Source organism: Myotis lucifugus, unplaced genomic scaffold, assembly GCF_000147115.1.
Source record: "Myotis lucifugus unplaced genomic scaffold, Myoluc2.0 scaffold_87, whole genome shotgun sequence".
NCBI classification, from domain to species: domain Eukaryota; kingdom Metazoa; phylum Chordata; class Mammalia; order Chiroptera; family Vespertilionidae; genus Myotis; species Myotis lucifugus.
The window spans coordinates 3,061,350-3,073,994 of NW_005871135.1; the positions used below are offsets into that span (position 1 = coordinate 3,061,350).

The following is a 12,645-nucleotide window of genomic DNA, read 5'->3' on the forward strand; positions in this document are numbered from 1 at the left end:
CATGAAAACAGCTGCTGTTCACTGATCATTTATGATGTGCAGGTATGATGCTAAGTGATATCTCCTGTAATCCCTACAACTACTCTGTTTTCTGACGAGAAATGGACCCCACAGTTTGGAGAGGCACAGTTCCTGCCTCAGTTCAACAGCTCATAAGCGATGGAACCAGGATTCAAACCCAGTTTGACTCCGAAGTCTTTGCATTCAGCCTCTCTTACAAGAAACTGGGATTTGCAAAGACAGAGCTTCTTCCATAGGACACTGAAACTGCATATGATTCTACCAGGACACCAACTCAAAATCTTTACACCTGATTAAAACAAACAAACAAACAAAGGCAAGGGGAGCTTTGGCCCTGGGGAAAAATCACACTGCCTCGGATCTGTGGTCTTAGCCCTAACCAGCCAGCCTACAGACACTGTCTCCAAGGGCCATGTTTTGATTACGGTTCACCAAGAGATACTCTGGATGCTGTCACAATCTCATTTGGAGCTACCCATCAACAAACGCACATGAGGACCAGAGGGGTTCAGGCTGAACTACCCTGAAATTAAAACCCGCTCCTGTCATAGCACACTGGGTTAGCCAGCTGGGTGGCAGGTAGAACTTTAATTAGATTTTTGGGCTTTAGCCAGCAAATGCATTCCCACAGAGCTCAGTGCCCAGGTACTGAAGCACACACTTGTCAGAGTAGCGGGTGACAGATGAGAGCATTATGTGACAATCTGGGGAATATGGCTAAACCAATGTCTAATATACGTTGCTTCTACAGGAAAAGAAAAAGACTAGGACTTGCTCTTCTCTCCCACACACCCTGAATAGCACACAGAACGCCTGAACCAGAGATAGCAAATCTAAAATAAAGATGTACCGCTCTATCACCTTCACCAAATGCACACACATACACGCACGCACACACACACACACACACACACAAACAAGCACACACACACACGTGCATGCACACACTAAAAGGAAAGCCTTATGTCTCTGGAACCAAGCAATGTAGCAGAATCAGAGATGTGAGGGCAAGGATGTGGGAATCCAAGCAGCCCGCCTGTCAGACCCCAGAAACTAGGGAACTTTAAACATCACAGTAAGGACACTGACTTGGACATCCTGGGTTTTTTTTTGTTTGTTTGTTTGCTTTTGTGAAGGCCTGCTGAATTTCCTCAAAGGGATATGAGTCCCTCTGGTGACAAGGAGGAATAATACAATAAAAGGGATATATCTGTAAGGCCCTCAATTCTTGACCTCCCTTGTTGTAAAAACACTTCCAAAGTAAAAACCAAACTTGTATTCCCCACAGCCTACCCACAGTGCCTGCACCATTGCAAGTACCCAGGAAATGTCCCCTGAATAAACAAATGAACAAACTGCACATTACAACACATGCTGAGTCAACTGGCACTGGGTCACTGCAATCGCAGGCAATTAAAACAAACGAGAAATGACTCTCAGGGCCAAACTTGTCAGCGTTCGTGCACAATAAGACACAGTGAATTCATATGCCTCTATTCAGACAGGCATTGTCTCCCCCTGAAATGCTTAAAAGCAGGCAGTGAGACGGCAATCAATGTTTTTGGCATGAGCAAAGGATGGTTTGAGCACATCCAAAAGAGAGCTGATGGCTTACCATTGGAAAGAATTCAGGGAATGCTATAAAATCTAGGACTGTGGGGTAGGGGGCCACTGCAAAGCTTGGAGTCAGGGCACATCTATAAACAGGGCCGCAGTATTTCCCACGGACTTTGTAGTTGTCCACGACATGAGAATAATGGGAAATAGCCACACACAGTCCCAGGGACTGAAAACCTTAACTTAATGCTTACAAGCTTACCAACTTGGATGACATTGACCTGGCCCTGTGCAAAATTGCTTTTATTGAATGGGGCATTGTCAGAGATTCTGTGTACTGCTCAGAGAACTCTTTATAAAACCCACCAGAGGCAATACTTCCCTCAGGCCTGAGTGCTGGCAAAGCTGTCCTCTTATCTTAACATGTTCATCTTACAGACACTGGAGACCTTGTAACTGAATTTCCCTTTTTACTTGCACTGCCAGGAGCTACCAGCTGAAGTTAAGTCCCCCTCTTCAGTACTGTGGCGGGTATCACAACCTGCATTTCTACTTACTGATTCCATTTCACCAGTCACCTTATTTTTCCTTCACCCTAATGCCTTTATTTTCATTTTTAATTTCATGACTATCCATAAACCTCTGAAAATGTTTTTAAAAGAGGTTACAATTTTTGAAGCTTCAAATAACCAGAACACTTTAAGCTGGATATTCTTGTTTCTCCCAAAACAACATACACTCTCACACCTCTGTACCTTCAACTTCCGTGCAAAACCCACTGCTCTCCCTTGCCTATCTAACAACCTTAAACTTGAACTTCAGAACCAGTTCAGAATTACTTTCCCCAGAGCCTGCTCTGATCCTGCAAGCACTTCCTTCCTCCGTGCTCCCGTGGTACTTTGTATCTCAGTATGGAACTGTCCCCATGCCAAGTTGAGGGCCTGCTAACTATGTGAATGTTCCTTTCCTTTGCCAGGGCAGAAACACTACGAAGTCTGGTTCTCTGTTTGTTTGTTTCAATCCAAAGCACCAGCAGTAGCAGCTGGTGAGTGGAGGGCTCCAGTGAACAGAACAAGCTGATGGGACATGCGAGGCCGGTGGTTGTGCTCTGCCTCTGCATGCACCTAGCACCCTAAGGCAAAAACACCACCCCAAGATGTCTCCCCAGACTCTGCAAGCCAGTGACCCCAAGATCAGGCCTAAAACATTCATATGAGATGGACACAACCAAATTCTTAAAATATGACCAGAACTTAAATAGAGATACCTGTGATGCAATACATACACAAAAGGCAAGAAACCAGAGCCATATGACCTTGTCAGAAACATATGTATGACGTAGAGAAGTAGTCACGAGATGCTCAGAAGCTGAGTCACAGACACGCTCACCTGAGGAAAGCACTGAGAGTGCACAGCTGTCGTTCTGGTCTGCCCAGTGCCATGAAACAAAACAGTGCTTTCGCTCATGCCCCGCAACTAATCCCTGTGTCTCTCTCACATCAATGTTTCTCTCACTCGATGGTTCTCTCTCTCTCTCTCTCTCTCTCTCTCTCTCTCTCTCTTCCCCTCCCCCTCCTTTCCACTCCCTCTAAAAATCATTGGAAAAAATATCCTCAGGTGACAATTAACAAAATAAAGAAGTCAGCTCTCAGAGAGACAGAGACTGGGTCCTGGCAGTGTCCCAGTCATCCATCCTTCCAGCAATTTAGTTACAAGGCAATAAATGTCCCTTTTTGCCTAAGAATGCAGCTTTTCATCAACAGCAGCCCAACATTATTTTAGAAACACCAGAGTTTACGTGAATAAGTGAATTTTGGGACCAACAATGTCTGACAATAGAGAGATAGTTAAATACCCTTTTGATATAGTTTTCTAGCTATTTATTGCCAAGAGTAAGTTATAGTGTAAAAAAAATTACATATTTCACATATGAATATATATATATATATATATATATATATATATATACACATATATATGTTTCCCCATCCAAATTTTATTGAATATTTTTATGATGGCAGTGAAGGAGAAAGAAAACAAACTACTTTAAACTGGAAAAAAAAAAACCTGTTATACCACAGGTTTTGTTAACCTAAAAATTTGTGAGGGATATAAAAATTGACTATGAAAACTGCACCTCTGTAAAAGGACCCTCTGGCCAGTCTCATCCTTTCCTCATCCACAAAGGCACACTATTCAGATCTCCCTCTTTTCAATCAACTCAAGTATCCTCTCCTCCTGGAAGGCCTCCCTGACTACTCCATCCTGCAAGGATCTTTTGCACTGACTATATAAACTACATTAATTAGCTCTGGATTTCAAACTACTCTGCATTTTGTCATGTATAACATTTTCAACTCACTTAGAAAAATAAAACTTTCAGAGGCCATGCCTTGTATTTCCATCAGCATCTACACCAGGTATATTTGGTGTTCAATAACACTGAATAAATACAGGGAACAGGTCTTTTAATAACACTCAACAAACTGGTACTCTCCAATATTGCTGGTGGCAACATAAACTGTACCAGCCTTTTGGACAAATAATTTGTCAGCATGATTAACTAGTGAAAAATATTTGTACCAATTATCTCATTCCTCAGAATATCTCTAGGGATTTCAAGAGAAAATGCCTTAATGATCAAAGATGTTCACTGTAGCATTATTTAAACAGCTAAAATGTCCAACAGAGGAGGAAATTATTAAGTAATCATGTGAAATCTATTCAGTGAGGGGTATGCACCATTCAACCTAATTACTCTGGAATCTATACAACATGGGAGATGTCATAACAAAGAAAGTGACCTGAGGAGGTGTTCATGATAAGGGAAGTGACATGGGGACATGCCCCAGGTGACCAAAAAACACTGACAGTACTTAGCCTCTGATTAGATTGGGGGTCCAGCTGTACCAGCACGGAAGGGTGATCTTGAAAAACAAGAGTTACTTCACTGGAATGGTAGGTGACAATTTCTTAATTATCTAAATTTCCATTATTGCTCTCTAATGTTCATTAAAGTTTTTGTTAAACTATACAAACATTGCATTTCAATTCTTTCGTCAGCATTACCATCAAGATTTCAAATTATGGATCTTGGTGTCCCTGCCAAGAGCAGTCCCCAGAGAACTAACCTCTGATACCTATAGTCTCTCTTCTGAGCTCTCTACTCTGATTCTTCCTGCCCCAGCTTCCCGTGCAGGTAATCCCATTAACCTGAGTGCCTGGGACCTGAGTTACTCCAATCCGACCCTCTCCTACCTGACCGCACCAAGGCTTGTGTATCTGGATGTGACTCTCAAGATGCTGAATACTTAAGTTTAAATACAATAAAAATTCTAAAAGATAAATTATTTTCTTCTTTCCAAGTTCAGAGATTTCTTTTTTTATGCTAACACCCAATGCTGAATAGAGTAGCCTTTAAAAAATCACTCAAGCCCTAACCGGTTTGGCTCAGCGGATAGAGCGTCGGCCTGCGGACTCAAGGGTCCCTGGTTCAATTCCAGTCAAGGGCATGTACCTTGGTTGCGGGCACATCCCCAGTAGGGGGCGTGCAGGAGGCAGCTGATCGATGTTTCTCTCTCTCATCGATGTTTCTAACTCTCTATCCCTCTCCCCTCCTCTCTGTAAAAAATCAATAAAATATATATATTTTTTAAATCACTCAAATTGTAGCACATCCAGGCGATGAAATATTATGCTTGTACACACACACACACACACACACACCCTGTTTTTGAAGAACATTCATAACATGGCAACACACCAAAGAGAGAACACAGAACTTAAAAAACTGACACAAAACTGCATTTTCAGCTTGATACCAATGCCTGTGGAGTTGGGGGAGAAAGAGTATAGAGGGAATGAAACATCAACTAGTTAAGACATCAACTGGTCATTTCTAGGTGATCAGATGAGTGAAGTATTTCTTCTTTAAATTTTTCAAATTTTCTAAGTTTTCTGCAGTGAATCTCCCTAAAACCATGAACGTGGGACAGCCCCAGCCCGCTGCACTGCCCGCTATTTCAGAAGGGAACGGGGTGCTCACATGGATGGTGCAGTCTCTCTTGCTCTTCTCTCGATGGGCTGCTTCCAGGTCCTTTTCTAGTCTCTCCTTCTCCTGCTGCAAGTCGCTCAGCTCCTGGGTGACTTTCTTAATGTTCCTACGCAGTCTGTGGTTCTCTGTACTCTTGGTGAGGTTTTCTGAGTGCAGCTCAGCCAAAAGAGCTGCCTTTTCCAACAGAGCAGCTTCATAATCTTCAGACCCCTAGAAGAGGGGGGTGGGGGGGAAACAGCTAATTTTCATAGCTCATTAAACAAACCAAGAAATCTGTGCTCTTTCACCTTGCAGGGAGGGGATTAATATAAACATCATTCAGGACCTAGAGCACAAATAATATGAAGATTTTGAAATAACTTAGGGTAATGTTTATATTATGGTGTTGATGTTAAAGGGAAGGTCTACAACTGTGTAAAAAAAACTTTAAGACTAGAAGGAAAAGTACAGAAAGTTAACAGTAACTTTCATGGGGTGGAAACACAGTGACTTTTTTCCTTCACTACTCTGTATTTTCAAATGTTCTAAGGTTAGTGAGTATGTAACTTTTATAATGATTTTTTTTCCTTTGAAATATAAGAACTTTTTTTGGTAAAGTTTTATTTTTTTTAATTTATCTTTATTGTTGAAAGTATTACAGATGTCCCCTTTTTTTCCCCATTGACCCCCCTCCACACCACACCCACTCCCCCGCCCCCACAAGGCCTTCATCACACTATTGTCGGTATCCCTGGGTTATGCAGATATGCATATAAATTCTTTGGTTAATCTCTCCCCCCACACACACCCCACCTCTGCCTTCCTTCTGAGGTTCATCAGTCTGTTCCATGCTTCTATGTCACTGGATCTTCTTTGTTCATCAGTTTATTTTGTTCATTAGATAATAATTTTTTAAAAAACTATTTTATATATATATTTATTTATTTTTAATTCTCACTGAGGACATGACTAGAGAGAGGAAGCGGGGGGAGAGGGAGAGAGAGAAACATTGATATGAGAGAGAAATATTGATCGGCTGACTTCCATATGTGTCCCAACTGGGCATTGATCAACCCCTTTCAGAGCACAGGACAATGCTCAACCAAGTGAGCCACTCTGGCCGGGCCAGTTTAAGTAGAATGATGGTTCTATTATTAGAGACCACTGAGTTTTCCTCCATTCCTTTCAGCTATGAAGTCCTGACCTCAGCAGGAGAAAGGATCAAAGAGAGAACTTCTTCACCCTGAACACTTACCTGGACTTTCTGAGTCTCTGGTTTCTGGCGGGCCTCTTTGACTTTAGCAAAGGCAGCATTGAGCTCTTCGATTTCAGAGTTAAGTTCTTCAACCTGGGTAAAAATAAGGACTAGCAGCCAAGTGTGCAACTGGGCTCCTCCTATCTCCCATGGCCCAACCGCTTTAACAGCTGGATTGTGCTTATAATCAAGGGCTTTGTAGTCAGAAAAAGCCTGAAGTCAGAAAAGTGGGATTTCTAGTTTGGCTGTTTACTAGCTGGATGACTCAAGGCACAAAAGTTAATCTCTTTGAGACTCAATGCCCTTACCTATAAAATGAAGATACCATTGCTCACCTAACCTAGCATTGTTGACGAGGTAATGTGCAGTGGTGCTAAAACCATGTTTGGCTCATACTGTCACTATAATTATTATTGTCATATAGATGAGCCACCCAACAACCTAGCCTGGCTACTCCCATCTACCCAGAGACAGCCAATAGCTACCAAGTTACACCTGGACTTTGCCAGCACCCAGAACTGCTCCACCACTGGGCCCTGAACTCCAACACAAACTACAGCTACTATTACTAGGAACCAGCTCTCTGCTGCATCTGACAGTGGTGATTACTCAAACTCATTCTCTCCTTTAGCTTCTTCAGCACCAGTTTCCTGGTTGGCTTCATTTTCTACAGCCACTCCTTCTTCCGTCTTCTTTGTGTATTCCTCTTCTTGTACCTTCAATTCTGATGTCCCCTGTGGTCCAATCTTCAGTCTTCTTTCCCGCTCTACACTCTCCCTGGATAAGGTGATCAGCTCTCAGAATTTTAACTCACATCTGTTGAAGAGGGACTCTCCGATCTATACCTTCAGGCCTAATGAGCTCTCTCTCCAAGCTTTAGACTTGCAGATCTATCGTCTCCTGGACATCTCACCTGGATGGTCCACAGACTCCTCAAAGTCAATACTTTCTAAAAGTCTCATCACTTCCATCACTACCTCCCATCCCACCATCATCCTCCATTTTCCATGCTGAGTTGGTGGCAAGACCATCTCTCTAGTGGTGCAGGCCAGAAGTCATCCTGGATTGGTCCTTCTCTCCATTCCTACTTCTAATCTTTAATTAATTATTTCTTTTTTAGATTGTATTTTTAATTTTTATTTTATTTTCAATTAGAGTTGACATGCAATATTATTTTATATTTGTGTCAGCTATACAGCATAGTCATATACTTTTAATTAATTGTTTCTAATTTTATTTCCTGAATTAGCCCCACCCCACCACTCTTGCTTGCTGTGACCACTGCTCTAATGCAGCCTTTCTGAATTAGGTGGCTCTCACCTTGGCTACTGGCCTCCCTGCATCTATTCTCTCCCTCCTACAACCCACTCTCTGGATACAGGCAGAGACCTGGCTAAAATGCAAATGTGATCACACCTATCCCACTTAAGAGTTTTCAGTGGAGTGTCACCCAAGCAGTGAAACATGAATAGATCCACCACCACCACTGGTCCCTGGCAACCTCTCCAGCCTCTTCTCTCACCTCACTTAAGTTCTGCACTTGATGCTCTGATGACCTCAAACTGATTTTGGTTCCACAAAAACATATCAGGCTCTTTCCCCACTGAATGCCTGACCAATGTTCTCCCCTCTGTATGAAATGGCCTCCTCTTTTCTGTCCTCCTTCCCAACCAACACCTACTCATCCTTTAAGATTCAGCTCAAACACCTGCTCCTCGAAGCACCAGCCCCCCTTCCCAACCCTAATCTGGATTAGGACCCCTTTGCCCCGCCTCACAGGCCTACGCTTCCCTCAATCACAACACCTTCATTGTCTTTCTTCCCCACTAGGCTTGTGAGCACAGCTAGATTTTGCTTCTCTGTTTCTGTGCCTCCAATTGAGACACAAGATTCCTACACCAATGACAAGAAAACAGCACAGAATCACCAGCCACCACCTTGGGTCCCAAAGACAACAGCCCACGTACCTATCTAACTACCTTGGCCTTGCCCCCGCAAAACTCCTGTATCTCCATTTTCTGTTGTCTTTCAAAAGATTAGACCTGCACTGTCCCATACGGTAGCCACAAGTCACCTGTGGCTACTGGGCACTTGAAATGTGGTTAGTCTGACTTGAGATGTGCTTATAAGCATATCTGGACTTCAGATTTATTAAAATGTTAAAGCCCTAAGCAGGTCTGACTCAATGGATAGAGCATCAGCCTGCAGACCAAAGAGACCCATGTTTGATTCCAGTCAAGGGCATGTACCTTGGTTGCAGGCTCCTCCCCGGCCCAGGCCCTGGTCTGGAGGCAACCAATCAATGTGTTTCTCTCATATCAATGTTTCTCGCTGTATTTCCCTCTCTCGTCCACTCTCCCTAAAAATCAATGGAATATAATCAGGTGAGGATTAACAAAAAATAAAAAAATAAATGTTAAATACCTCTTTATTAATTTTGTTCTGTTGATTGGATGTTGAAATGATATTTATCATATATATTAGCAAATATATCTGCTTCTTTTAATGTGGCTACTAGTAAATTAAAATTACATATGTAACTCACATATTTGCATTGGACAGTGTTGGATTAGACATTCCAAAAGAACTTCTAATTGACTACAGGATCCCTACCCCACTTTCTACAGTCATCTCAGCTCTTTTACAAACTTTTTCCTTAAAGCTAAAAAATCAGGGAAGGACAGGCCAGGCACAGAAGCTAATAAAGAAAAATCTCACTTGAGATCTAGCAGACATACCTCTTTTTCCTTGGACTTTAATGCCATGGTTAGACCCTGAATGGCTTTATCCCTCTTTAAACTATTTTTCTTTTCTGTAGCAATTTCTCTTTCCTTCTCTCTCAGGTCCTCCTGAAGTGCCTAAATTAGATTAGAAAAAGATTCACTAAGTTGATGTGTTCCAACCAAAATGCACAGTATATATCTTTAAGAGCACACTCAAATGCAGTTATTCTATCTTATTCCTGTCAGCCTGTGATTAATGTCTCCAAGTAGAGCTGAATGTAGTGGCATCAGCTCCAAGTTACTGTATTACCGCTCACGGCAACAGGGCTGGGTGAAAGGAAGGGGAGCAGATCAGTTAAGAAGATGACAGCTATTCCTACAGGAAGGACTCCAATGCCTTCTGGAAGTTGAATACAGTCACATCAGAGTCTTTGAAATCATACCAGTTATTTGGGGGGAAATAACAGATCATTAATATCATTCCTTAATGCTACAAAAGCTAGCAGAGAATTTGGTTTGATGGAGACTGAACATATACATTTATAGTCTGAATTCACGTCTAAAGATACTCACTGCTGCCTCCCTCCCAGGCTGTCGTGAGGATCAAATGAGATAATGGATGTGAAAGCACTTTCTAAGTCGGCAGGTGCTACACAAATGCCAGCTGCTGAGACTGAGGGACCATGGAGCAAGGGCTTTGGAGTCAGACTGGCAAGTCTGAATCTCTGCTATACTCCAAGCTACGTGACCTTGGGTAGGGACCTCACCGCTCTGAGCCTCACATGTCACATCTGCACGATGGGCATGCCTGCTTCACGGAGTTATTACAAAGACTGAGAACCCCTCTCCACAGTGCCTAAAGCTTGACTGGCAGAGAGTAGCATTCAATGAGTGACAGCTATTGCCACACAGAATTATCTATTGCACTCAGAATAAAGCAAGAGGCAAGGATAAATCTTCAACACATTTTTAAAACTGTATCAACATACCTGGATCCTCTCTTCAAAGCGATTTCTCTCCGTCTGGCGCTCCACTTGTGCAGCCTACGAAAAGACATTAATTGGTGCCCAGAAGGGACCCATAATCCAATAGCTTTCCCCGAACAATTAGAATGAGCACCTCATTTACTTGCTGTTCCCCCGGCTGTGGAACTCACCCAAAGTCCCACCCAAGTGAAGAAAAATGTAAAGATGACCACCAGCCCCATAGAGAGTAAACCAAGGGGCGACTGGACAATGAAAAGGGCCTTCGAAAGGACAGGGCCAAGGAAGTGAGACAGGGTTCAAAGAAGCAGGAGACAAAGCAGCAGCCTGAAACTCATAGGTGAGGCTAAGGAAGTCACTGCTGTGTTAGGGACAAAGGAGACCCTGCTCCCTAACGAAGCCAAGACTTCCATGAGCATCCAGAATGTCTCTAAGGTGAACATACCACATGCAGCAGCACCCGTGGTCCCACAGGAATGGGAAGGCCTGACTAGGCCTACCTGCCCTTCCAGGTCGTGCCCACCCTCTTCAAAAGAGCTTGCTGTGGAGGCCGCCTAGTGTGGGGAGGGGTCCCGGGAGGCTTTGGGATCAGTGCTAGTAACCCACCTCTTAGAGCCTAGGAAAATATAACAACAACTCTGAGCTGAGCCTGTTTCTAAACTCAATGAGGGACCGTGATCCCAGCCTTGGAAGGTGTGCAGGCGGATGAGATGAAGGGCACACGGAGTCTCTTTGTGTGCAGCACACCCGACAGGGCAGCTGCCTGTCCCCACTGCCTCTGCAGTTTCAGAACACTGTTGGCCTTAAGCTGCCTCTAACCACAAAAGGTGAAATGAGAAAGTAACACAATTTTATCCTAAGAAAATCCAAAGGATGAAAATAAGATCAAGTCCCCAGACAACAGCAAATGAACACATCATAAAACAGAGGCAAGCAGGTATGGACCGGTTTTTTAACCAACTCTGTGAACACAAAGCTGGAGGGAAAAAATATGCCAGGCCCCTGACAGGAAGTTTCTGCTGATCTCAGCTGACAGGGCGATGATATTCAGAAGCAGACTGTGGGTGAGCCAGGGGCCTGCATGTGCGTCCCATGGCCCGTGCAGTCTGGTGTGCTAACTAAAGTCCCCTCCACGTCCTGTGGCCTCACCACGGTTTCTCTCTCCTTTTCAGCCCTGCGAGCAGCAGAAAGCCCTCGGAGCTCTCCAGATGACACATTCTCAGCAGCAGGCACCATCTGAGATTTCTCCTCTCTCAGGCGCTGAATTAAAGCTTCTTTGCTCTTCAAAGACAGCCTCAACTCCTCAATCAGTCTAAAAGAGAACAGATTTCAATATTAATTCCACACTGCTCTCTCAGCTCAGTGGAGCAGGAGGAGGTAGAAAATGGGGCCAGACATCTTCAAAGTAGACATGTCCAGTGACTGAACATGAACGAAATCGCATCGGAGACTAAGGGCCAGAATCTGTGTGACATTAACTGTCTCCTCACCTCCAGCCTGGCCCCGGGCGATCCACCCTCCGAGCTACTGGACTATGGTCTGACTGAGTCACACCCCTGCTTGATCGTTCAACGGTCCCCACCACTGACAGCTGTGGATTACTAAATTTTTCCAGCCAAGAAATCTTCTCTCCAAAAGAAATCTGGCACTGAAGGCTAAACAAACATGACCGATAAAGCAGAAATATTCTGGTAAATGTGAAAAACAAAGAACGTCTCTCCGAGGCGTCTCAGGGCAAAGTTTAAAATATACTGACTTTCAAGATGAAGAAAAAACTCCTGGGCAGGCAGTGGAGCCCGAGCTTTTAGGGCCGAGATCAGAGGCCCTGCTGAAGCTTCGGCATCACCTCTCACAGGAAAAACCCCCCACCCCACCCCCCATCGCCCTCGGGAGCCACACTTCCAGATCTCTCCAGAAGCCAGGCTGTGCTGGGCCTCTAGACCAGGGGTGGGCAACCCCTGGCACACGTGCCAAACATGGCACGCATGCCAAACACGGCACACCAGTAACTTTTGCTGGCACGCGAAACCCTCTCTTATAATCTTCCATTTACAATTTTTTTCTTAATATCGA

General features: G+C 43.9%; 1 protein-coding gene across 6 annotated transcripts in view; it reads right to left on the reverse strand.

Moving 5' to 3' along the window:
• CDK5RAP2 (CDK5 regulatory subunit associated protein 2) overlaps positions 1 to 12,645 on the reverse strand; it is a 157,200-nt gene that overhangs the window by 104,465 nt on the left and 40,090 nt on the right. For all 6 annotated transcript variants that reach the window (XM_023755935.1, XM_014457880.2, XM_023755934.1 and 3 more), the window contains exons 8-12: positions 11,722 to 11,884; positions 10,579 to 10,632; positions 9,605 to 9,724; positions 6,867 to 6,959; positions 5,624 to 5,842 (exon numbers count right to left, since the gene is read on the reverse strand). In XM_023755935.1, the coding sequence (XP_023611703.1) occupies positions 5,624 to 5,842; positions 6,867 to 6,959; positions 9,605 to 9,724; positions 10,579 to 10,632; positions 11,722 to 11,884 (649 nt within the window). The remainder of the gene's footprint in view (positions 1 to 5,623; positions 5,843 to 6,866; positions 6,960 to 9,604; positions 9,725 to 10,578; positions 10,633 to 11,721; positions 11,885 to 12,645) is intronic.